Consider the following 25174-nt stretch of genomic DNA (forward strand, 5'->3'; position numbering starts at 1 on the left):
AATATTTGAAAATGTTGAATTTTTTTAATATTTTATTTAAAAGTTAGAAAAAGTAATAATGATTAATATAAAAAAAATTATAATAATAAATTTGAAAATATTTATGTTTAGATCATATTCAAGAATAAAATAAAATGGGAGAAAATGAAAATTATTAACAAACCATCTCTAAGTTTTGAATATGTTTAAATCATATTCACTATGCTTAGATCGATCGAATCTTTTACCAGGCCAATGGGGCCATTGAGAAAGTTTAATTATTGTCCCGACATAAAGTTTTAGGTGGCAAAGATCACGTGCAAGCGATAATTTTGAGTAGATGACAGACAATATGACATGATAATTAATTAGCACGTTTAGAATGCCGATCTTCACTGATCAGTATATTCCTCGCATCGCATATTTATTCGACGTTTCCAGGCCTAGACCATTCCTTGCAGCATAGCTGGCATTGACCTAGACAGACGCCTCGCTATCTTAGCCCAGACTGAACGTGGTGTCAAATTGTGTTAAATGTATATTATATAAATTAAATTAAATTACGAATACCATCCAATCCATTTAACTTATTCGCGTCAAAATTTTAAATCTTAACATAATTTATTAATATAATAATGCGGTTCGAGTTGTGTCAATTTATTAATAAGGAAAATGCTATTCCTCCATAAGATTTCCACCGAAAATTTTTACGGAAATTATATTTTATATTTTTTTATTTTTTTATTTTTACTTAGTAATTAAGGAATGTTTTTAAATGAATTTATGATTTTTTTATATTTTTTAAAAATATTTAAAGTGTTTAAAAAAATGATTGAAAAAAAAGCAAAAAAAAAAAAAAAAAACATTTGCCTTTCGGTAGAAGATTTCGGTGGAAATCTTCTGTGAGTGTAGCAGTTCTCTATTAATAAATATTACGAAATAAGTTAATACAGTATAATGTAATTCATTTCAATCTGTTTATATAAATAGTTTGAACAGACATAAAATTAATCTGTTTAATCTGATTAAGTTTAACATAATTTTATATAAATATTTAAATCACAATATCTATAAAAAAATATAAAATTAACTGTAAGTCTAAAATTACAATCTAAATAATAAAAATATCGAAATTAAAATCCTAACAATTTTAATTTTAGGTATAAGAGTATAATTATAATTTTAAATTTCTCAACGGGTCATAACGGGTTGACTCGTTATCAACTCGTTAAGCAATCGTGTTTTAACGGATCAATCCGTTAAGACTAAATCCAAACTTATTATTATTATGTCGTGTTCATATTGAACTAACAGATCGTGTTACATATTGTCACCTCTACTCAATGGATGAATTGGGATCCTTTCAAAAGATTTACTATCCTGCAATATCCACTTTGCAAAAACTATGTAGCACTCTGGGACACTTCATGCATGCTCCACCAACAATGCCTAGAGCCTTAAACTCGACGAGTTGGTTTGGATGATTAGTTGGTGATTGCTTTCCTTAAAATATTTTTTAAGAAAAGCTTTCCTTAAACAGTTTTTCTACATACAACCATGGTAGGGAATCGCAGTGTAATCAACTAATGCCACGGTATATTAAAAAAAATGAAGAATAAAAAAATGGACGAAAGAAAAAAAACTGACGGATGCCCAAATTTTGTTAGGAGAAAAAGCATAGCAGAGTGGTCATCTTCTACAACTCAAATCTATGGTTGTCTTCGTGGTAGGAGAAAAAAAAGAGGATTCAATCTCAGATCTGTGCTTCTTCGCGGATAGGAGAAAAGGCAAAAATTACTTGTTCATCTTTGATCTCAGATCTGCCAAATGAAAAAATAAAGAGTGATGCTTCCAGATCAAAATGGATTATCAAAATTTGGACAGCTATGCGAGTCGTCATGGATAGGAGAAATTTGTACAATTGCAGATTTGCTTTCCAAGATGTATCCCATCTAAATCAGCAAATTTTTGCTAAATTAATATATACTATGCTATCTATTCAGTATCTATGAACTAAGACGTATCGGAAAGCACCATGTATTATCTAATGGAAAATGCTGCATGTAGGAAAAGTTTGTGATTTTTTTTTTAATTTTAAAAATAATTAAAATACAAAATAAAAAAAGTACATTTTACTGTCCGTAGGAATCATAGGATGCCATGCCACACTCGGTGGCCCTAACATCATCAATTATCTAACATGAAAAAATGGTTTGCTTTACGTGCTAAAACTACAGGGGTCACGGGCCTGTTTGTCCGGAAAAGGCCCCAACTGTCCTGAATTTGAAATACTGCTACCAATCTGGAAGGCATGTCCGGCATACTCTCATGGCTGCAACTGTAAAGTAAAAAGAAACAAGGCCAACGTACATTTTTCTGTAGATATCTTTAACTAGCTGCTGCTGAGCACATGCTAAATTCCAAAACAGAATTAACGCAAGGATTTTCCTAAATATTTTAGAAAGTCGCAATACATTCATGAACATTTAAAATTTCTTTATATAGTTTACTTAAAAATATTATTTAATAAAGTATATTTATAAACGATTATTAATATGCAGTTTAATACAATATTAATACCCTTAAAGAGTTAAAGAAAATTAATGACTGAAAAGCGGACCCAAATTGTTTGTTTGGGGAAACACCGAAAAGAAAAAATAAATTTATTGCTCGATCGTTTCTTGGGCAAGAGCAATGGCCCATGGCGGGGGCCCTTGAAAAAGTCTGATGGATATCGCGATACGCAAAGATCGCCTGCTGACAATAATTGAAGGGGAAGCCAGAAACGATAGATTGCTGAGATGACATTGTTTTTTCTTTTGGATTGGGGGTAATGATAACCTTTCAATCGGTTTATTATTATTTTATTATATTTTTATTATTTTATTTTAAATATTTTTTAACCTTTTTAATTATTAAAAAAAATTAAAAAAATATATAATTTTATTAATAATTAATAATAAATAATAATAAATAAGTAATAAAAGTGTAGTAATCCTATATATATTTTTTTAAATCTTTGATTTGGTTTATTTTATATTATTTTATTATTATAATAAAATTGCGATTATTATAATTACCACATGTTTCATGGATTGGGATTATTTTTTTTGTAATGTTTATCTTTTTAAATTTAATTTTAAATTACCACATGTTTCATCCATTTTATGTACAGTTACAAAAATAATACCGAACCTTTATAGGCCCTCTAAATGATATCTATAATTTAGAGCATCCTTTTAAGGAAATCAACATGCAATAGCTACCTACCCCATATAGATTAATTAGTGCTTATTCTGTATCCATTTATATTTCTTTATATATGTTTTCAAACCATGGTTACTTAGGAAATTAAACACTATAAAATTGAGGCCGTTAATATTGCATGGTTTTGTCAAATTCCCATTATCCTGCTTCAGCTGTGACTTTTCATGTTGAAAATAGACAAGTAGTACTGCATGTAAGCTTAGTATGAGTTTTTTATTGTAAAATAATGGTAACACTTGTCTGGGAGAATAATTTGTACCCTCGCACAACGCAGATAACATGAATCTAGCATATAGAAAAATTATACTTATCATCTTATCTACTACACATTTATATATAATTTATTATTTTATTTAAATATATACATATTAATATGTAAATATGTTTATTTAAATAAAATAATAAATTATATTTTAATATATAATATGGGAATAATAAATAATATTTCTCATAACAGATATGGCCAAAGCATTGCATCGCAAAAGCGAAAAAAAAGTTGGTAAATTAGGAAAAATATTATTGTAAGCCATTAAAGGTGACTCAGATTAATGATCGATGAAATATTTAATTTTCGGCTTAGGTATATAAATTGCAAATAATATAGAGAAATCAGGAACAGAGTTACAGAAGACGCCGTACAGTTATTTATGAACAATGAACATAACGCCGGTACAGTCGAAAATTACCTAAGCACTTTAGTCACCGCTTTTGGCACATTGTACGGTCACAGACAGATTTGATCAAAATAAATTTATTCGAATAGATTAATTTTATAATAGAAAGAATCACGTCAAATCACATTATCAATTTGTAAAGTTAAATTTAATATTTTTTTTTTCTGCTAGAGCGTTTTTCCGTATATAATTTTGGACACAAAGGGTTCCGGCCGGGTTAAGCGTACACGATCAGTGGGTCCACTAAAACAAAGGGCACAATGGTAGTTTAAGAAGGGAAACGAGGTTTCTGATGATCAAGATCAGAGCTAACCCTATTTAAATGGAAGCAATCGAGCATGCTTAATATCAGTAAGTAGTAAAGTTTTCGTTTATTCAGAAAAGGCAAAATGTGGCAATCACTAGTTTTCTTTCTGGCCACAATTGTAGTGGTCTCCAAAGGGTCAGAACTGGGTCTGAGCCACCAAATTCACCTTCTCCGGCCAAAATCTGGTTCCGGGGGTGACATTGTTCCTAATGTTTCATGCCTGAGTTGGCGAGTTGGGGTGGAAGCTCATAACATTATTGGCTGGTCAACGGTTCCGAAAGAGTGCGAAGGCTACGTGGGGCATTACATGCTGGGATATCAGTACAGGAAGGACTCCAAAGTGGTTGCTAACGAGGCTATACTCTACGCTCAGAGTCTCAACCTCACTGGAGATGGCAAGGATGTTTGGATCTTTGACATAGACGAGACTACGCTCTCTAATCTGCCTTACTATGCCGAGCATGGATTTGGGTACGTACGTAGTTAAAATAATTAATTATTAATTATAATTAATAGACCGATACATAGCAATAGCATCAAATGAGATTAGACCAATAATCATACACGCGTGTATTATTTTTCAACCATATATACTTCTGATTTTAATTAAGCACTTTCTTTTCTTTTATTTTTTCTTGGTAGGATTAATTAAGCAGTACTAGACGTTATTCTTGTTTTTCGGTCAATGGGACGACATGAAATGTTTCATTGCCAGATACTAAAGATTAGATTGAAATTTCAGGGCGGAGCCCTATAATTCTACGCTATTCAACGCATGGATCCTGAAAGGAACACAACCGGCATTGCCGGAGTCTCTGAATCTGTACAAGAAACTATTATCTCTTGGGATCAAGGTTGTATTCATAACAGGAAGAGGAGAAAGCCAAAGAAAAGTCACGACAACCAATCTAAAGAATGTTGGGTACCACACTTGGGAGAAGCTTATACTCAAGTATGCAAAAGCTAATTAATCTAGTAATTAATTAATAATAATTTGTTTTCATATATAAGTTACACGCGCTTATGTTTGGTTGCAGGGGCTCGGCATACTCCGGAAAAACCGCCGTCGTGTACAAATCAAGTGAGAGGAGGAACTTGGAGAAGAAGGGTTATAGAATCGTTGGGAACATTGGTGACCAGTGGAGCGATCTCTTGGGACATCATGTCGGCAACCGGACATTCAAGCTACCCGATCCGATGTACTACATTAGTTGATGATCATTAATTGTGTAAGAGATAAAATCAAATCAAGAGTTCGGTTTGGTTATTATATATTATCAAGAAGTCTTGCATATATGTATTCGTAATAATTATCATGACATTTATCTCTCATTTTCTATAAATTAATGAACTTATGTTCTGTCTTCAATTTATTCAGAATAACAATACAATATTGTTATTTTGTTAAATTTGGGACACGACCATGTGAGTAGAAGAAGCCCAATCGTGTCATAAAATGAAGATGTTTGCAAGACACGATCGTGTATCATACCGTGTTGTACTGTTTATTTGGGTACGGAAACTCGGATTTTAAATTCAGGCCGAAATCCGGATCGAGTTAAACTCGGATCAAAATTCGGATGAATTCGAATATTAAAAAATCCGGATTCGAGATTTAATTCGAATTATTTTATTTTATTTTAAATTTCTTGAAAAGGTTCTATAAAAAAAAAAAAAAAACCATGTAGAAATGTAAAGTTGCCCTTGGGAACTCGGAAGAGTCTTGGGAGTTGGGATAAAGCAATTAAAACACGCAAAAGTCCCTTCTCTATCATCTGGTTGCTGCACTGAAATGGGACTCGCAGAACCCAAAGCCAAGTCTCTATCATCTGGCTCAAAACTCGTACACATTTTAGGCATTTTGTTTTTGAAAAATATTTCATTTCGTGTAATTATTATAATTTTTTTATTTTTTAATATAAATAAAATAAATAATTTAATTTTTTTAAATTTTAAAATAAAAATAATATTAAAAAATATATTTTAATAATACTTTATTCAATTTTTTAATTTAATTTTATCCCATCTAATTTTATCTCATTTTTAAAAACAAACGAGCCCTTAGAACATTAGCAATGGACCAACCAAATATTAATACAAGTCTAAACTTTAGCTATATATAAGAAAAAGCTTCCACATTGAACTAGCCAAAAGTCCAAAATTTAAGATTTGAATTACAGTAAATCTTAAGTCCTCTCCAAACATGACTCGCTACTATTCACAATGGAAAGTAATATTTTATTATTTCATCACTTCCCTCTCTCTTTGAATGATAAAACATGCATGGCATGCACATTATTTATTCTACTGATTGCGAATATTAATAGAGTAGATATATTATTTTTATAAAACATGAAGATCTAAAAAATATATGAATTGTATTTATTAAAAAAAAAGAAATTAAAAAAAATATTATATTATATTATTATTTCAATTTTAAAATAACTAATTTTTTTTAAATTATTAACATAACTAGTCTGATAAATTTATTTAATCAAAAATAAATACTATAACTAAAAATTAAGATTTTAACTAAATTTTAAATTTTGTCATTGCCAATGTTCTTATAAATGTAACGTAAAGTTCGATCCTTGGGAACTCGGAAGAGTCTTGGGAGTTAGGATAAAGCAATTAAAACACACATCTCTATCATCTGCTGCTGATTGAAAAGGGACTGAAAATCATCTTCCTGTCTTTAGATAGACAGTTCTTCTATGCACAGTCGTCTCGTGCAGACGCTGTGCAGTCATGCCACGTCAGCTGATAATAATAATTAAAAAAAAAACCGAATACGAATACGAAAACAGAGACTAAACTCACTTCATTTCCCGCTTCTGAGACCAAAATAGCGCGAGATTTCATCGTCCATCCAGAAACGAAGACTCTGCCGACGAGTGCTCCATCCCCGATAGTGGTGACCTCTCCGCCATTGCCTTCCCCTGTTTCTCCTGAGGCTTCGGCGACCCCTCCTGCGTCAATTGCTGCTACACCTTCGGAAGCTCCATCTAATTGCATGGCCAGTGAACAGCTCAAATCAATTCAATTCAAGCTCACATTTACACCACCCCATCACGAAAGGCAGCAAAATAAACGAAAGAAAACACAACCACCCGCAATTTAGAAAACTACTTTTCTGTTCGAAATAAACATCACGAAAATTAAAAACCCAACTTTTCTCGTTTTCTTTCTTCAAGTTGCTGACTTTTGCTCTAGCGATTTCCCCGCACTTGTATTTATAGATCAAGAAGCAAACACCAGCACCCAAATCCTTCACGATCCGGTGGGCTACGTCTCTTGAACTACTTCAACTCCTTTCTTTTCCACCAACGATTAATTCCCAAACCCATCAACAACAACAATAAACTCCCACATCCATATATTTGATTGGCTTAATCTTGAAATGGAGTGAAATTAGAGAACACAAAGCAGAGGATGCCGAAGACAAATAATGTTGCCAAAAAATTACCAGATAAAAGTGTCGAAAATACCAGACCAATAAAAAAAGATTTGCAGAAGCAAGTAGCGGCTATATGAGAATCTGAGATGCCGAGATGCCCAGCCCAGAAATTTCGAGATGCCGAAACGTGAACAGAGGCTGCCAAAATTTATCACACCAGGAACAGAAAGTGCCGACAGCACCAACCCAGAAAACAGGGACCGGAAACAAGGAGCTTGGACGTTGGGTTCAAACAACCCAGAGGATGCCGACAGAGGGGTGCCGAGATGCCCAGACCAAAAATTTCGATATGCCGAAACGTGAACAGAGGCTGCCAAAATTTATCACACCAGGAACTGTAAGTGTCGACAGCACCAACCCAGAAAACAGGGACCCAAAACAAGGAGCTTGGACGTTGGGTTCAAACAATCCAGAGGATGCCGACAGAGGGGGAAGTGCGGCGTGATTTTGGTTTTTAAACGAAACGATGCGTTTTATTTTTTCTCCACATCAGCAGCCGTTTGTGCGCCGTTTACGTGAGGCAACTGCATTCAGCATTTTACTTAGATCTTTGGAGTAGCGGAAATGCTTTGGAGTAGAGCTACGTCTCTCGGGAGATGAAGCCCGATAATCCATTGAAAAGGTCAAAAAGTGTTTTTTTATTTATATATATTTTTAATCATTATAAATATTAAAAAAATCATAATATAATTAAAAAATATTTTCTTAATATTTAAGTAAAAAAAAATGCATTACACTAACGCGGAATCTAAATTCGGGTTCCAAACCTTTTTTTTGACAATGCAAAACTCGTACACATTAAAAAAAAGATAATGATATCCTTACTTCCGATTACATGCTCTACTACCCAAAGTTACGTGACTTTCTTTTTATTTTATTCTTTCTCCTGCCTTGATTCAAAAATTTTGTCAGAAGTTTCTCAAAGACGCCTCCTCCCTTTACATTAGAAGCTCTAATGGTGTCCAATTGCCTTACAATTTTTAGAACAGGTTTGAGGAGTGAAATGAGAATTTTATATTTTATTTTAGTATTTAAAATATTATGTTTTAGTATTATTATTGTATTGGAATTTGAAAAACTTGAATTGGAATTTGAAAAAGTTGAATTGTTTATTATATTTTGTATGGAGATTTGAAAAGGGTGTAATGATGAGATGAGATAAGATAAGAATTTTATGTCTCATCCCACCTCCCAAACCTGCCCTTAATGTTTAAGCTTGTGAGTCTCCAATGGCGTCCACGATTACTCAAACTGCCATGTGGATCCCTCACGTACGAAATTTGAATACCAGCTTACTCAAAAAAAAAAAGGGGGCATAAATTGCTCATCCATTCTGATATTACTGCTTCATTCATTCTAAGTCCTGACATTACATAAGTGAATGATTTATCATAGCATTCAGCTGGGATGCTAACCAGCAAATTAATAAATTATTCAATACATAGAAAATATTGGGAGAGAGAGAGAGAGCGTGTTCGACCTCCCTGTCTCTTGCAGGTGCCGTCGAACAGTGGGAGAGAGGAGAGAATTCGTGTGCAAGAGAGATTTTGTTGCTTCGTTCTGAGGTACTGAGAGAAGTTGTGGGAGTGAAGGGGAGCGAAAGCGTGTTTGAGAAACTTCTGACAGAGACTTTTTGAAACAAGGCAGGAGGGAGAGAAATAAAATAAAAAAGAAAGCCACGTGAACTTTTGCGTAGTAGCGGTAGTAAGGGTATCATTATCACATTAAAAAACCTTTCAACGGCTATGCAAAACTCTGCATGCATCGAGATGTCCACATTATGCTTTTCATTCTAGTAAGGATAGCTCCCGCCATTCTTGTTCGTCTCTGTTCTACAAAGGGGCTGCAAATCCGTTCAGATTTTAATGGAGGAAACGAACGACCCAAGTCGGGAGAAGGAAGACAGAAACTTGTACGTGATTTCTATGTTTATTTGAAATTTTGAACTATAACACGGAAGGTCTAGAATTGCTTTCTGTTTGCGGATTGCACAAGGAAAAAAAAGGGTTGGGGTTGTTCCTAGTATTCAATAGTAAACTTTTTTGAGATGCAGCAGGTGGGGTGTTGGGGTTTTTTTTAGAGACTATGAAGGGAATGTAATTGCTGCGTGTGGTAGATTTGAACGTGAGGTTTCCTCTCCAGAATATATAGAAGCAACTATAGTGCTAAGGGGTTTATAGATTTGTGTTCAATGGGGTATTCTAAACATGATGGTGGAAACTGATTGTCTTGTTCTTGCGAACATATTGAATTCCTCTGCTGATATTTTATAAGATTTTTCCTTCATCATTGAGGATATTGGAAGTTTAATGCATGGCTTTCAAGAGGTGCAATTTTTGTATGTTAGTAGACAAGGAAATAGTGTGGCTCATCTCTTGGCGAGAAATGCTTGTAATTTTTTAGATATGGTGTTATGGTCTGATTGTCCTTCTTTTGTATCTCAAGCTGTATGGCTTGATAAAAATTTCTTGTAAGGACTTGATTATTAATGAAATGTGGTCTGTTTATAAATAAAAAATAAAAATAAAAATCGTATTAGAAATAATTTGTGCTGGTCTTTTTTAAAAAAAAAACAATAGAAAAAATTATAACATTTTAAAAAATCTACATTTTTTTAAAGAAAAGTGGACTGACTTCCGTACTTCCTCCAATCTTAACAATTTCATAAACAAAATATAATGCATCATTAGCTAAATTATGAGCCACCTTATTAGCTTTCTGATTCACATGACCCACCTGCTGCCATGGCTTGGCTCCTCGTATATATCTTCATGCTTCTTGATATTGAATATCGTAGAGCTGCTATGACGTACGTCTTCTCCCTCTGTGATCTCGATCTCACCATAACCCCATTAATGCTAGTCATATTTCTTTTTGCATCCCAATGTACATCAGTGATTTAATCATATATCCTCTTCAAAATCTTTAAGGAACTACTAAGCTTGGTTCACCAACATATATCGATCCAGAAAAAAGTACTCACTCAAAAACTACTGAATCTCTTCTCAACCACAACTTCCGCATTATGAGTACCGTTGCTTTATCAAGTTCTTGCTGCTGATCTAGTCTTTCATCAAGCGTTTGTAACAGTAGCAGAATATTATCCACATGTAAATTTTTTGAATCCCTCCACACATCTCCAAAGAATATGTGCAGTATTGTATAGGGCATTTGTCATCTTGTATTAGCTTCCTTTCAGCCAAATTTGCCTTGGTAGGTAGTCCATTATTACACATTTTCCATAAAAACAATTTGACTGCATTTGGAGTATTCATGCTCGATCCAAATCTTTTGTCTAGAATTCAACGTAGAAGAATGACCTATTATATATACTTCTTGCTTCTAATTGCTTCTGTGGGTGGAATATATGCACTCTTGACATGAGTAATTAAACTGTCCGTGCATCTGGGGTATAATGCCATATTAATTTATTTTTACACTCCTCATGTATACTTAGGGACCCCTGTACCATTGCGTTTGCAACCACTGCATCGAATATATCCTTTATGAGATCAATCTTCCAACTTCTAGTAGCTGATCCATCAATCGAGTCTTTGACAATGGCAGAAAGTGGCATTAATCCTCGAGATGGAGTTTCAATTTACAAAAGAGAATTTGAGAAAGTTGAATTGTTTTGGGAATTGAAAAAATTGAATTGTTTATTTTATTCTGTTTGAAAATTTGAAAAAGTTATAATAATTATATAAGATATTAGTTGTATAAGACACTTGTCACATAGTGGTTTATTGAGAGAGTATAAATACATGTATCTGTACATAAAGACTGATTGAAAAAAAAAGAATAACAGAAAAAGTAAAAGTGTATTTTTCTATCGTGCTCTCTCTCATCTTCTTTCATCTTCCTCTGTTTTCTGAACTATTATTTTCCCTTTCTTGATCTCGAGCATGAAGATTCATATTTTGTCATGGTATCAGACGGTATCTTTCCGTTTTTGACTCCACACTTCCGCAATTTCTCATCTTCTTTCTCAAGATTTCGATTTCTTGAACAATCTTGATTTAGGTTTTTTTCCAGACACAATGTCTGATCCCTCCTGTTCAAATCCTTGTGATGATTCTTCTAGTCCTTATTTTCTTCATCATGGAGAAAATTCAGGCTCTATGCTGGTTACACAGCTGCTTACGGAGAATAATTTCCATATATGGAAGAGATCCATGTCCATGGCTATTAGTGCGAAGAACAAGACCGCTTTTGTGAATGGTAGTCTCCTCAGACCAGCTGCTGATAGTCCTTGCTTGGATGCTTGGATACGCTGCAATGACATGGTAATTTCATGGCTTGTCAACTCTCTTTCTCTAGACATCGCTTCTACAATTTTATTCATGCATACTGCTGCTGATATATGGAAAGAGTTACATTTGCGTTTTGCTCAAAGTAATCGCCCTAGGATTTTTCAATTAAGGAAAGATCTCTCTGCTTTAACACAAGAAAATCACTCTGTCAGTGTTTATTATTCTCAATTGAAGGGGTTCTGGGATGAACTATCCATTCTTAAACCATTAGGGGCATGTAATTGCAAACCAGCGTGTGTTTGCACTGCCACAAAGTCCTCACTCGAAAATCAGCAAGAAGACTATGTTCTTCAGTTTTTAATGGGGCTGAATGATAGCTACTCTCAGTTCAGAGGACAGATTTTACTCATGGAACCATTCCCTACCATTAGTAAAGTTTTTTCTCTGGCCTTACAAGAAGAGAAACAGAGAGGTGTTTCTATGAGTAACACACAACATCTCAACAGTTCTACTGCCTTATCCACTAAGGTTAGTGCTCCTGTTTTTATGCCCAAGAATGGTGGTAAACCTTTTACTCGCAAAGATAAAGTGGTTTGTAGCCATTGCGGTTATAATGGTCATACTGTAGATAAATGTTACAAGATTCATGGTTATCCACCTAATTGGAAGCCTGCCAAAGCCAAGAATTTCTCTTCTAGAGTTGTGAATCAAGTTAGTGTTTCAAGTCTAGACACTAGCTCAGTTGATCGTGCACAACTTTCAACTATACAACAGCAATGTCAGCAGCTGCTTGCCTCACTTCAATGTACCTCAAATTGTAAATCTGTAGTGAATCAGCCCAATTTCTTGCAATCTGCAGTTAATCATGCTGGTTTACTACCAACACCTATTTCAGATATCCAAAATTATGCTAATCTATCAGGTAAAGCTTCTAATTCCTCTTCTTCTTCTCATTTTTCTTCTCACGAATGGATCATTGATAGTGGAGCAACCGACCATATGGTATGTTCCACTTCCTTGCTTACTTATGCTTTTTCACCCATCAATCACTCCGTTAAACTCCCTAATGGAGCTATTGCACATGTAACTCATATAGGTACTGTGCATCTTTCAGATTCCTTAGTACTAAAGAATGTGCTTTGTGTTCCTGCCTTTTCTTTCAACCTCATTTCAGTTCATCGTCTTACTGCTGATTCATCTTGTTCCTTCATATTTTTACCCAATTTCTGTCTTATTTAGGACCTACACTCTTGGAAGATGATTGGGAAGGGTGAGCAGAAAGCTGGTCTATATTACTTGCTGCAGGATTTTTCATCTTGCTCAAAGATTGATGTCACCTCTTCTGGTTTGACACCCAAAGTTGCTTCTGTCAATTTTTCTTCTTTTGATTTGTGGCATTGTAGACTAGGTCACCTTTCTTTACCTCGATTACTTCTTCTTAATAAAACTGTTCCTGCCATAAAGCTGTCCAATGTCAACAATTCTCCTTGTACAGTCTGTCCCTTAGCAAAACAGCACAGACTTTCATTTCCTTCAAGTCAAAGTGTATCTCATTTTCTCTTTGAAATAATACACTGTGATATATGGGGTCCTTTTTCCATATCTTCTATTGATGGCTCTAGATATTTTCTAACTATTGTGGATGATTATTCTAAGTGTACATGGGTCTATCTCATGCATCATAAAAGTCAAACAAGACATTTTTTGCTTTCCTTCTTTGCCTTAACAGAAAATCAGTTCAATAGAACAATTAAACACATTCGGTCTGACAATGGTCTTGAGTTCAATATGCCTGAGTTTTATGCTTCTAAGGGAGTCATACATCAAAAGACTTGTGTAGAAACACCACAGCAAAATGGGATTGTAGAGAGGAAACATCAACATTTATTAAATGTAGCTAGATCTTTAATGTTTCAAGCATCTCTACCTCTTAAATTCTGGGGTGAATGCATCTTGACAGCTACATATTTGATAAATAGAACTTCTACACCTCTTCTTTCCAATAAATCTCCATACGAAATCTTATTTTCTAAAACATCTTCTTATTCTCATTTACGAGTCTTTGGTTGTCTCTGCTTTGTTTCCACCATATCCAGCCATAGACATAAATTTGATCCTCGTGCTAAGAAATGTCTCTTTCTTGGATATCCTTTTGGTGTCAAAGGGTATAAAGTATTTGATCTAGATACTAATTCTTTGTTTATCTCAAGAGATGTAATCTTTCATGAGAATGTCTTTCCCTTTCAGCTTGATTCCTCTTCCACTCCAATTCCTTCCTCTTCACATAAATCTCTTGTTTTACCACATCCTATCCTTGATATTTTTTCATCTGCTCCTACTCCTGCAGATATTCCTAATTCTAATTCATCTGCATATTCTGTTCCTCCCATAGAAAATGTTTCATCTTCCTCTTCTCAGCCCTCTCAAGTTCTCAGACAATCTTCTAGAGTCCGTAAGCAACCATCTTACCTGCAAGATTATCACTGCAGACTAGCTAATGCTCATGCTTTTTCCAATACACCAAGTGCAGGACATGGTAAGACAACTTCAATTCCTTATACTCTTGATTCCGTTTTGTCATATCATAAACTTTCCCCTTCTTACAAGTCTCTAGTACTTTCAGTTTCCTCTCATTTTGAACCCAAAACTTTTAGACAAGCTGTTCAGCTTGCTCATTGGCGTGATGCCATGGCTGCAGAAATTAGTGCCTTAGAAAATAATCATACTTGGTCTCTTACTTCTTTACCTAATGGAAAGCAAGCTATAGGCTGTAAATGGGTGTATAAAATCAAATATAAGTTTGATGGCAGCATTGAGAGGTATAAGGCAAGATTGGTAGCTAAAGGCTACACCCAAATTGAAGGTCTTGACTTTCAAGAAACTTTTTCTCCCGTGGCCAAGCTAGTGAGTGTTCGCTGTCTCTTGGTTGTTGCAGCTTCAAAGAACTGGTTTCTTCATCAGTTAGATGTTAATAACGCCTTTCTTCATGGCGATTTGGATGAAGAGGTTTACATGGAAATTCCTCCTGGTTTTTCTAGACAGGGGGAGCATAGTGTATGTAAACTGAATAAATCCTTGTATGGTCTTCGACAGGCTTCTCGACAGTGGTTTGCCAAGTTGTCTTCAGCCTTACTCTCTTATGGATTTGTTCAATCTCAAGCTGACCATTCTCTTTTCACTCTTCAAACTTCAACAACTTTTACTGTTCTTTTAGTTTATGTCGATGACATAATAGTTGCTGGAGATCATTTGCAATCCATTTTGGATTTAAAACAGTTTCTTGATCAGAAATTCAAGATTAAAGATCTTGGAGATTTGAAGTTTATTCTTGGTTTGGAAGTGGCACGTTCAGCTAAGGGAATTGTTTTAAACCAGAGAAAATACGCTCTTGATATTTTGGAAGAATCTGGTTTTCTTGGTTCTAAGCCTTTGAGTTTTCCAATGCAGCAAAATATCAGATTAAGCAAGGATGATGGTCCTCTTTTGACAGATGCTTCTCTTTATCGGAGACTCATAGGTCGTTTGATTTATTTGACTATTACTTGACCTGATCTAGCATATTCTGTGCAAGTGCTTAGTCAGTTTATGGATAAACCGAGACAACCTCATTTAGATGTTGTGCACCGAGTTCTCAGATACATTAAATCTTCTCCTAGTCAAGGTTTATTTTTTTCAGCACATACTTCACTTCATCTTAAGGCTTTTACTGATTCGGATTGGGCGGGATGTCCTGATTTTCGTAGATCAGTAACTGGATATTGTGTTTTCTTGGGAGATGCTCTTATTTCCTGGAAATCCAAGAAGCAGCAGTCTGTTTCACGCTCTTCTGCAGAAGCGGAATATAGGGCGATGGCATCAACTACATGTGAACTGACTTGGCTTCTTTCTTTACTTTCTGCTCTATGTATTTCTCATTCACAGCCTGCCCTTTTGTTTTGTGATAACCAGGCAGCCCTCCACATTGCTTCCAATTCGGTTTTTCATGAAAGGACCAAACACATAGAGATCGATTGTCATCTAGTTCGTGAGAAAATTCAAGCCGGCACCATTAAAACTTTACATGTTCCAAGTTCCCATCAGCTTAGTGATCTTCTTACTAAGCCTCTTGGATCAATGTAGTTTCATTTTTTACTTTCCAAGATGGGTGTTATTGATCTACACACTCCATCTTGAGGGGGAGTATTAGTTGTATAAGACACTTGTCACATAGTGGTTTATTGAGAGAGTATAAATACATGTATCTGTACATAAAGACTGATTGAAAAAAAAAAGAATAACAGAAAAAGTAAAAGTGTATTTTTCTATCGTGCTCTCTCTCATCTTCTTTCTTCTTCCTCTGTTTTCTGAACTATTATTTTCCCTTTCTTGATCTCGAGCATGAAGATTCATATTTTGTCATAAGATGAAATGAAATAAGTTGATATGAGAACTATGAAAACAAACGAGGCTTTTATTATATCGCTAGAAAAAACTCATCTTGGCCTTCTAACGCCTCGTCACTTTAGATATGAATTCATCAATATTCTTGTCCGAAGAACCACCCTCACTTACTGCTGCTACAGCCAAAGCCCTCCATTTCTTGGCATTCTCCTTCATCTCTCTCCCTCTCTCCCCCTCCATTACTTCCCTAATGCAAGATTGAATCTCTTCTCTCCCCACAATGCCATTCTCGTGATCATCAATCTTGACCTTAATTCCCACCTTCCACACATCCTCAACAAACTTGGCATTTGTACTTTGGTCAGTCCACTGTGGCATCCCCACCATCGGCACTGCCAAGCTCAATGCCTCAACGGTCGAATTCCACCCACAGTGCGTGAGAAAGCACCCAACTGCCTTATTCGATAGCACTTCCAGTTGAGGGCTCCACTGCACCACGAGGCCCTTATCGCCTACCTCTTCCACAAAGTTTTCTGGGAGGTTTGCTTCCTCTGAGGCCCTGACTACCCACAAAAAATAGAAATCGCTTCCTTTTAAAGCAAATGCCACTTCCTTCATTTGCTGTTTGCTTAAACCGGCCATGCTACCGAACGACACGTAAACAACAGATCCTGCTGGTTTCCTGTTGAGCCAATTGATGCAAACAGAAGAATCTAATGTGAAAAGATGAAGCCCATAATCTGTGTCCTTTTCGATACGGTTGTCTAAGTAGAAGGATGGAATTGTTGGCCCAATCGTCAGCAATCTGCAAACTTTTGACATGGTATCCACCACCTTGTGATAAAGCACAAACGATCAACGTCAAAACTGCAAACTGATTTCAAATCATGAGATCCATATATATATATATATATATAATATATATATACATACAGACATATATATTATAATGGTTTTTTTTTTAAGCAAAGGCGAGAAAAGAGAGACGCATACATAAATATATATATATATATATAATTAATCTGGTTAATTTCAAGGGTCTGTATTCACCTGCATAATTTTGTATTGCAACAAGATGCATGAACATATAGGAAATATGATTAGAGAAATATGACAAAAAAACCACTGTACGTTTAAACAAAACCACGATATATAGAGCCTTTTCTTTAAATTACCGTTAATATTCTAATTTTTTAAAGTTATAGTTATCCCATTCATTTGATCAGCTGTGTCTTCTGCGCGCTGCATGCAGCTTGGACACGTACCGAGAGGAAATGTATCGACATTTGAAAAGGGAAATAACATATATATAGTTGAATATGCATGGTACTATGGTAGTTACAAGTACGATCTTATCTATGCAAAACAGTAATATTTTATATACTTAGTTGTAGATTTTTAATAAAGTTTACCTTTGATAGTTATGGGCATGCGATGTAAAGCTAATTAATGTTCTACCTTGTAATATTGAGCATTGGTATTGACTTTATCAAAAGCTTAGTCAAATATAAAATATGATAAATTTTATTAAAAGAGAACTGCATTAGATTAGCCAAAAAGATAAGTGTGAAATTTTGAACTACAGTAAATGGATATATTTCTTCAAATTTGAAGGGTTACTGTTCACTCATCAAATCTATTTTTTATTCACTTTTAATATCCAATGGTTTTTTTTATTCACATTTAATCTCTAACCGTCTTGTAATAATAATGTAAGAATCAAATTAAATTATTAACGAAGATATGATTAGTGTAATTATAAAATATGAAAAAAAAATATTATTATTAAAAAAATAATATTATATTATTATTTTGATGAATTTAATAGTTAATCCAATGTAGAGTTAGATAAAAAGTTTTAGATATATAAAAAATATATATTTTTCATCAAAATTTGAAGATAAATTTGATGAGTCTAATACTAGTGCTCGAAATCTTTACGATAATCGGGAGATCAATAAACATCCGTGTTTTTATAAATTGGACTACTTAGAGCATTCTCATTGGCTTGGGCAAATGCATATTCAAAATTTAGCCAATATCACACTTTTTTACATTTGCCTATTCCATTTAAACTCAATCTTCACATTGGATTAGCCATTCACATTCTATATAATACTAAAATATTATTATTTTAATAATTAATTAATTAAATTTATTTTTATCACATTTTATAGTTCTACCAATTAAATGTTAATAATAATTATATTCTAGTTAAATAAATATTAAAAAAAATTATTATTAAATGTTAATAATAATTATATTCTAGTTAAATTAATATTAAAAAAAGTTTTATTAAATGTTAATAATAATTATATTCTAATTAAATTATTATTAAAAAAAGTTTTATTAAATGTTAATAATAATTATATCCTAATTAAATTAATATTAAAAAAGTATTATTAAATGTTAATAATAATTATATCCTAATTAAATTAATATTAAAAAAATATTATTAAATGTTAATAATAATTATATTCTAAATGTTAAATGTTAATTATATTCTAATTAATTTAATTTGTTTGCTTGGAGTGAGAAATTAGTATTTTAATGTTTGGTGAATCAATTTTAGTTCTTCATATTTGGCCAATCACTGTAACAGAAATACAAATTATTTTGGAGATGCCCAATCCAATGTGGGATCTTTTTGACACAAGTTATTTAAATTTTAGACATTCTTCAATTTTGACCAAACCAATGAGAATGCTCTTACCGCAGAGAACAATAAGGTAAACTATCTGATATATTTTTTCAATTATGTCGTGTGATTTATTTTCATCTATCTTAATCGCTTAACCTAAACTATTGTATCTCTCTCTCTCTCTCTCTGTGCGTGTGTGTATATATATATATGTTGGAATATACAAAATCACAGAGGAATTGGAGCTAAAATCTCGAGAAGCCAAACAAAGGGTTTCATCTACCAGTAAAGCTGTTAGTTGACAGATAGTCATGCAGATAAGTTGAGTTGGCCACATGTCAAGCATTGTATGGTCATGTTAATCAGTCACAAGTGTATAAATAGATCCATTTGTATAGTTATCAATACTACGAAGTTAATGAAAAGTAATTCAGTTTTCTTCCGTCAAGTTCTTAAGTTCTCTGTTTTTCTTCATTTGGATTTCTGTTTCTAGCAATCTTACAATATATGTGTGTGTGTACACGTAGCTAGCATAAGTACTGACCTGAAGCTCTAGCTCATAGAAAGTGTTGACAAGAACCCAATCAGCTTTGTCTGTGTTAGAAAATTGATTTAGCACCATCGCGAAGTAAGCCGGATAAGACCCGGACACAGAGATGAAAGATGGCATGTCCTCAAGGTCAAGCAACGGGAAACCAGGAATGGAGATGGGTGTGGAAGATATCGGGAGCTTCAAGAGCCCGTGATGCGCTTGATAGTATATGAAATTAACAGCACAAGCTTGAGTAAAGAAAGCAGCTCCAGGCAAGCCAAACATTTTGGCTACTTCCAAAGCCCAAGGCAAAAAAGGGTCATATATTATGCAATCAATAGGGTTTGCTGTGTCTTTGTGCTTGAGGATGAGGTCGGATAGGGTTTTTGAGCCTCTGGCTTCCATGCGGGTGAGATAGGCATGGATGCTTTCGGCTTGGAGGAACCCACCTTCATCATAGCCGTCCGATATCGTTTCAAATTGGACGGAGCCTCCCGGTGAGTTATGGGGCTCCATGGCGTTGTAGATGAAGACGGTGGTGGCTACGGTTGCTTTAAGCCCTTTGGAGGCCAATCTCTTTGAGAATTGCAGCAAAGGGTTTATGTGGCCTTGGCTTGGATAAGGTAGCGCTAAGTCATGGCCTCTGTATGCTTTGTTTTCCATCTCTCTTTCTCTCTCCGTCGATCCCTCTCTATCAACATATATATATATACTAGGAAATGACAACGTGCCTTGTGTCTAGTTTAATTTTACATAATTTTTTATCTCCTAAACAAAGAAATTACTTTAAAAAGTAGAAAAGATGAATTATAGAAAAAAAATTCAGCTCATCATCTCTTATACTATACAGTAACATGTGATTTCTCATTTTTACCATTCAATTTAAACATATATATATTGATGTTTAAATATGTATGTTTACACATCAAAAAAAAAAAAAAAAAAAATCACATATTGATATGTAATGTAGAGATGATGAATAACATTTAAAAAAATCATTTTAAATCTAATATATTTATTTTAAATATAGCTGATGATTTTTAAATTGAGTCAAGTATTCTAAAATCTTCTAAATATTTTACCAAAATCATTTTAAATGAGGTATTGTAGTGTTATTGAACAAAGACTAATTTTCAAGTAAACATTTTTATATTTTGGAGTTCCGAGAATAATGTAGTTTTAAAAAATTAATTAATTTAAATGATTTTATTATTTTAAGAATATTATTTAATATTCATTAATTTATTTTAAGTTAAGAACTCTCATTATTTAGATAACTCTATTCTCTTAAGAAATATTTATTAAAACTCATCATTTTATTTTACAATAAAAAATTTTAATTTTAGATCAAGAATAAAAAATTTGATTTTAAAATTTAGTATATTTTTTTTGGCGCAACTATTCAAGTTGATTTATTTGTGCGCCTAAATGAATCATCTATTATTTCTCAGAAATTTGACTTGCAATATTTTAGAAATATGGTAGGTGGTCTTGTAATTTCTTATTACAATTTTATGAGCAATTGGTATAATAATTTTTAAAAACAATGAACAGACTATAGGTTAATAATTAAGTCCAAAGTCATTCCATCTATATTTACATTTATTAAATAACTACATATTAAGAAAAATAAGAGATCTAATAAATATCCAGATTTATTTAAATTATTAAAAAATTATAATTCATTCCCTGATGGAAATTTATAATTATACTAAGAAATATATTTATTTTGGAAGAAAATATTCAATTTATCCTAAAACGGAAGAAACATTTAGGTTTAGAAAGTATATATTTTAATAAATCACTGAAAAGAAACCATTAATAGAAACGGAGGAAATTATGTAGCTAACCACATATTTGTAGTAGAATACAAAAATTCAATCAATATTTACAGGACTCAAAATTAAAAGATATAAAATACTGCACTACATTAAAATTTAATTTGTAAAAATTTTCTTTTGATTCTTATGAAGGGAATAAAACACTATGCAACGTTAAAGTTCATCTCTTTAGAGTTTTTATTTCCTTAAGAATTTTATGAAAATTTACTATCATTTTCGAAAAATAATATTTAAGATTATTTCTTATAAGATCTAAAATGCACTTATAAAGCCCAAAGAAAATCTTATAAACCCAGCCCACACCCCATTCATTTTTTATCTTTTTCTATTTCTTCCCATTCGGTCAGCCTAGCCCATACTTTTTTTACTTTTCTTCCCCCCACCAGCCTTCCCTTCCCGAATCTTCTTCCCCCACTTCTGACTCTCTCTCTCTCTCTCTCACACACACACACACCTCTATCTTTTTTAATCTATTTTTCTTCGGAAACCAGAGGTCTCTCTCTCTGTCCTCACGATTCTTCAACCATGTCTCTCAAATCTCCTCTCTACAGACGTTTCCCGTGTTTGGTCTCAAAGAAAATGAAGAAAACTGCAACCTAGATCAGCCAACGAAGAACACGGTTGTTCTTCATGAGAAAGGTGGAGTTTTTTTTTTTTTCTTCTTGTTCTGATCTGAGGTTTTTTTTTTTTTTCTTCTTCAAATCTGAATGTAGGATTCTTTGAGATCTGAAGTTTTTGTTTTATTATTTTCTTGTTCAGATCGTGTATATGTTAACAATCTGCACCTTGTGATGTAATCTGGGCTAAGGGAAATACAAATGAACGATGGAAGCAGTAACAGCAGTGCACAGAGGGTGTTCTTGTCTCTGGCTTTGTTCTTGTTTGGCTTTCTTGTATATGGATATAGTGTTTTAGTGATTTTGTATAAATTTTGAAATCTTAGAAATCTTCCTCCTCAAATCGGAGGGGTTGATTTTTTTTCTTTTTTAAATCTGGGTGTAATGTTCTTTAATGAAGAATTTTTGAAGTGTGAATTGAGACAGAGAAGTCGGGAGGGAGAGGCAGAGAGCCGACGATGAGAGAGAGGATTTGGGTTGTGTGCGGTATAAAAGGAAGAAAAATTCTATTCCTAAGCCTCATACACCACACACCATCATTTTTATAATTTTTATAATTTTATTTTCTTATCAAATGTATAGTATATAAATTATGAGTAAAATAATTCAATTATTTTAAGAATAATAAAATAAAAAAAAACTTTAAAAAAATAAAAAAAAATAAAAAAAATTATGGTGTGTGGTGTATGGGCTTATGAGTAGCAATGCTCTAAAAGGAAACAGAATGTAATTTTGGAATACAAGTGAGGGCAAAATTAGAAATGAAAATGTTAGACGAAAATACTGTTCACCCAACCTTCGCATTTATATATAAGAGTAATGCTACATACAGTCATGGAATGCGCAAACGTCGTGCAGTCGCTTTGAAAAAGAATGGAGTCCACTATTAAAAAATTAATTTCTTTTCAGGTGGGTCTCTTATTTATTCATTTTTTTCAAAGCGACTGCACGGTGACTGCACGCTCACGACTGCAAGTATTATTTCTCTATATATATATAGTAGATATATATCACTCTTTTTTATCTCTCTCTCTCACACTTGGCTTCAGTATCAGCTAGGCAAAAAGCTATTGGTCTATTGTTAATTGCGTAATGCATTACGTAAGCACTAATAAAATTTAGGAATATTAAATAATTTTAAACGAAAATTAAAAGTTAAAAATTGAATGAAATATTATAATAATAATAATATTAAAAATAATTTAATTTTTTTAAATTTTAAAATAATAATAATATTATAATAATATTTTATTTAATTTTTAAATTTTATCTACAATTATCTCATCTCATCTCATTTTCTAAACGAAACTTAATTCTCTTGAAAATATGTTTATTGTTTATTTCCAAAATGAGTGGTCAGACTCTCCTTAATGAGTAGGTATATGTAAAATATTTAATTAAATAATGTAGAATTAGAGGTATAAAACAGTCAGGTCCGGTCTGTCCTAGTCTTGTTCCATCATTTTTCTAGGACTGGATTGGACCGAACATTTATAGGGATCGAACTGGTTCGGTCGGTCCGTTCAGTCCAATCCAATTTTTTTTTTCAAATAAATTAATAAAAAAATTATTTAAATTACTAAATTAAAATTAAACGAATTATTAATGTAGATTATATAACTAATTCATTAAATAAATATTTTATATGTTCAATGATACTAAATTAAATAATTAATTAAATAATTATTATATAAAAAATATATTTAAAAATTAAAATATATATTTTCTCAATTCGATCGATCCGGTTGGAGGAAACCCCACCCCGGGACCAGACCGAAGATCGAAAGTTGAGAAATACTTGGACTGAGACCAAAACGGTTGGTCCAATCAGTTTTTTCGGTCTGGATTGGTCGGCTTTCACCCCTAGGTAGAATGTAGAGTATGACTTCAAATTCAAAATTTTACTCTGATACCATATAAAATTATTATTTGATCCAAATGCTTAAAATAATAGAAAGATGTACATTTAATTATTTGTATTATATTATTAAAAATTTAGTCTAATCGAATTGAATTGATTATAAATTGAATCTATTTTAATGAACTTTTTTAATAATTTATTGAATTATTTCGATTGATCGATATAAGACAATTTAGACGTATTCTTATCGAATTTAGATCGATTTGAACAGATTCAAGATTACATTTATTTTTAAGTTATTTAACAAATAATTTTTTTAATTTCTTGTATAAAAATACGATAGAATTAAACATATATTAATTTTTTTTATTATATTCATTTAGAATCTCAAAATCATTAAAGAATAAAATGCGTAGTTCTTTATTTTTTTTAATTGAACAAATAAATTAAGTGATAAATGAGTGTTTTATATTAAATTTATGATTTTGCATAAAATATTACATTTATCATGTGTTCATAACTTAATAGTCTTTATCTTATTCGTATATGAGACAAAAATAATGTCGACAATTGATGTTAAATATATAAATTATATATTTATTAAAATTATTTAGATTCATAATTTCATATCATATTTTTATTTAAACTAGTCAACAAATTTACACGATATTAAAAGCTTGAATTGCATTATATATGGTTTTTAATTTTTTTTTATCGACATTGACATAATTGACTTGAAATTATCATAAATCGCTTAATTTAATTTATTAAATTGATCGATATATTGAATCCATTTTTTTCCCCGATCCCAATTTTTTGAATTTTGGTTTATTACAGTATTGACAATGACGGATGATCTCGCGCAAGCCATTATTGACTTCAAACAATCCTCCTATATGGCCTAGCAAATGTCAGCACCGATTGACGTGACCTGGTTTATCAATGTTTATGGTCGATGTGAAATGTATTTCTTCAGAATTTCGGTCGCTCTCTTCGACGGCTTCGTTCTGAAAATAAATAATTTTTTATGTTTTTAAAAAATTAAAAATAAAATAAAAACTTTTTTTTTTTTTTTGTCTCCCATTGCGTACTTCTGGTCTTAATTTATACACAAGTTTATCTATTTGATGAAGAAGTCCAAGGATTACGGTTACCTCACAAAAGAAGGAAAATGAAAAAAAAAAAAAAAAAGGGGCCTACTACGTCCCGTGCGGAGAATTTCAATGCAGTCTTCGTACGTGCATTCCATTCGAACAAGATGAGTTAAAATAATTTATAAATAGTAAAATAAAAATTAAATTATTTATTATATTTAATGTAAAAATTTGAAAAAATTATTTTAAGATTTGAAAAAATTAAATTATT

General features: G+C 32.6%; 2 protein-coding genes and 1 long non-coding RNA gene across 3 annotated transcripts; 2 read left to right on the top strand and 1 right to left on the bottom strand.

The window, feature by feature from the left end:
- The first annotated feature begins 4236 nt into the window (after positions 1-4236).
- On the top strand, positions 4237-5598 carry LOC108998239 (stem 28 kDa glycoprotein-like). The gene is made up of 3 exons (XM_035691787.1): positions 4237-4698; positions 4970-5179; positions 5265-5598. Exons 1-3 carry the CDS (start codon positions 4310-4312, stop codon positions 5440-5442), a joined length of 777 nt encoding a protein of 258 aa, XP_035547680.1. The 5' UTR covers positions 4237-4309; the 3' UTR covers positions 5443-5598.
- Positions 5599-16123: 10525 nt separating this feature from the next.
- LOC109000814 (UDP-glycosyltransferase 74F2-like) lies at positions 16124-20169 on the bottom strand. Its single transcript, XM_018977828.2, has 2 exons — positions 19503-20169; positions 16124-17151 (listed from the first exon to the last, which is right to left on the bottom strand). Exons 1-2 carry the CDS (start codon positions 20151-20153, stop codon positions 16423-16425), a joined length of 1380 nt encoding a protein of 459 aa, XP_018833373.1. The 5' UTR covers positions 20154-20169; the 3' UTR covers positions 16124-16422.
- Positions 20170-21694: 1525 nt separating this feature from the next.
- LOC109000796 lies at positions 21695-22369 on the top strand. Its single transcript, XR_001997771.2, has 2 exons — positions 21695-21970; positions 22091-22369. It is a non-coding gene; the product is annotated as an uncharacterized LOC109000796 (long non-coding RNA).
- The last annotated feature ends 2805 nt before the right edge of the window (positions 22370-25174 follow it).

This window comes from Juglans regia, chromosome 7 (genome assembly GCF_001411555.2).
Source record: "Juglans regia cultivar Chandler chromosome 7, Walnut 2.0, whole genome shotgun sequence".
Taxonomy (NCBI): domain Eukaryota; kingdom Viridiplantae; phylum Streptophyta; class Magnoliopsida; order Fagales; family Juglandaceae; genus Juglans; species Juglans regia.

What these genes read in the sequence shown, in the direction of transcription:
- LOC108998239 (XM_035691787.1), top strand. Translation starts at nt 4,310, where the DNA reads ATGTGGCAATCACTAGTTTTCTTTCTGGCCACAATTGTAGTGGTCTCC. An exon ending in TATGCCGAGCATGGATTTGG is followed by an intron (nt 4,699 to 4,969) that starts GTACGTACGTAG and finishes TTGAAATTTCAG; the next exon opens with GGCGGAGCCCTATAATTCTA. An exon ending in TGGGAGAAGCTTATACTCAA is followed by an intron (nt 5,180 to 5,264) that starts GTATGCAAAAGC and finishes GTTTGGTTGCAG; the next exon opens with GGGCTCGGCATACTCCGGAA.
- LOC109000814 (XM_018977828.2), bottom strand. Translation starts at nt 20,153, where the DNA reads ATGGAAAACAAAGCATACAGAGGCCATGACTTAGCGCTACCTTATCCA. An exon ending in TCTATGAGCTAGAGCTTCAG is followed by an intron (nt 17,152 to 19,502) that starts GTCAGTACTTAT and finishes CTTTATCACAAG; the next exon opens with GTGGTGGATACCATGTCAAA.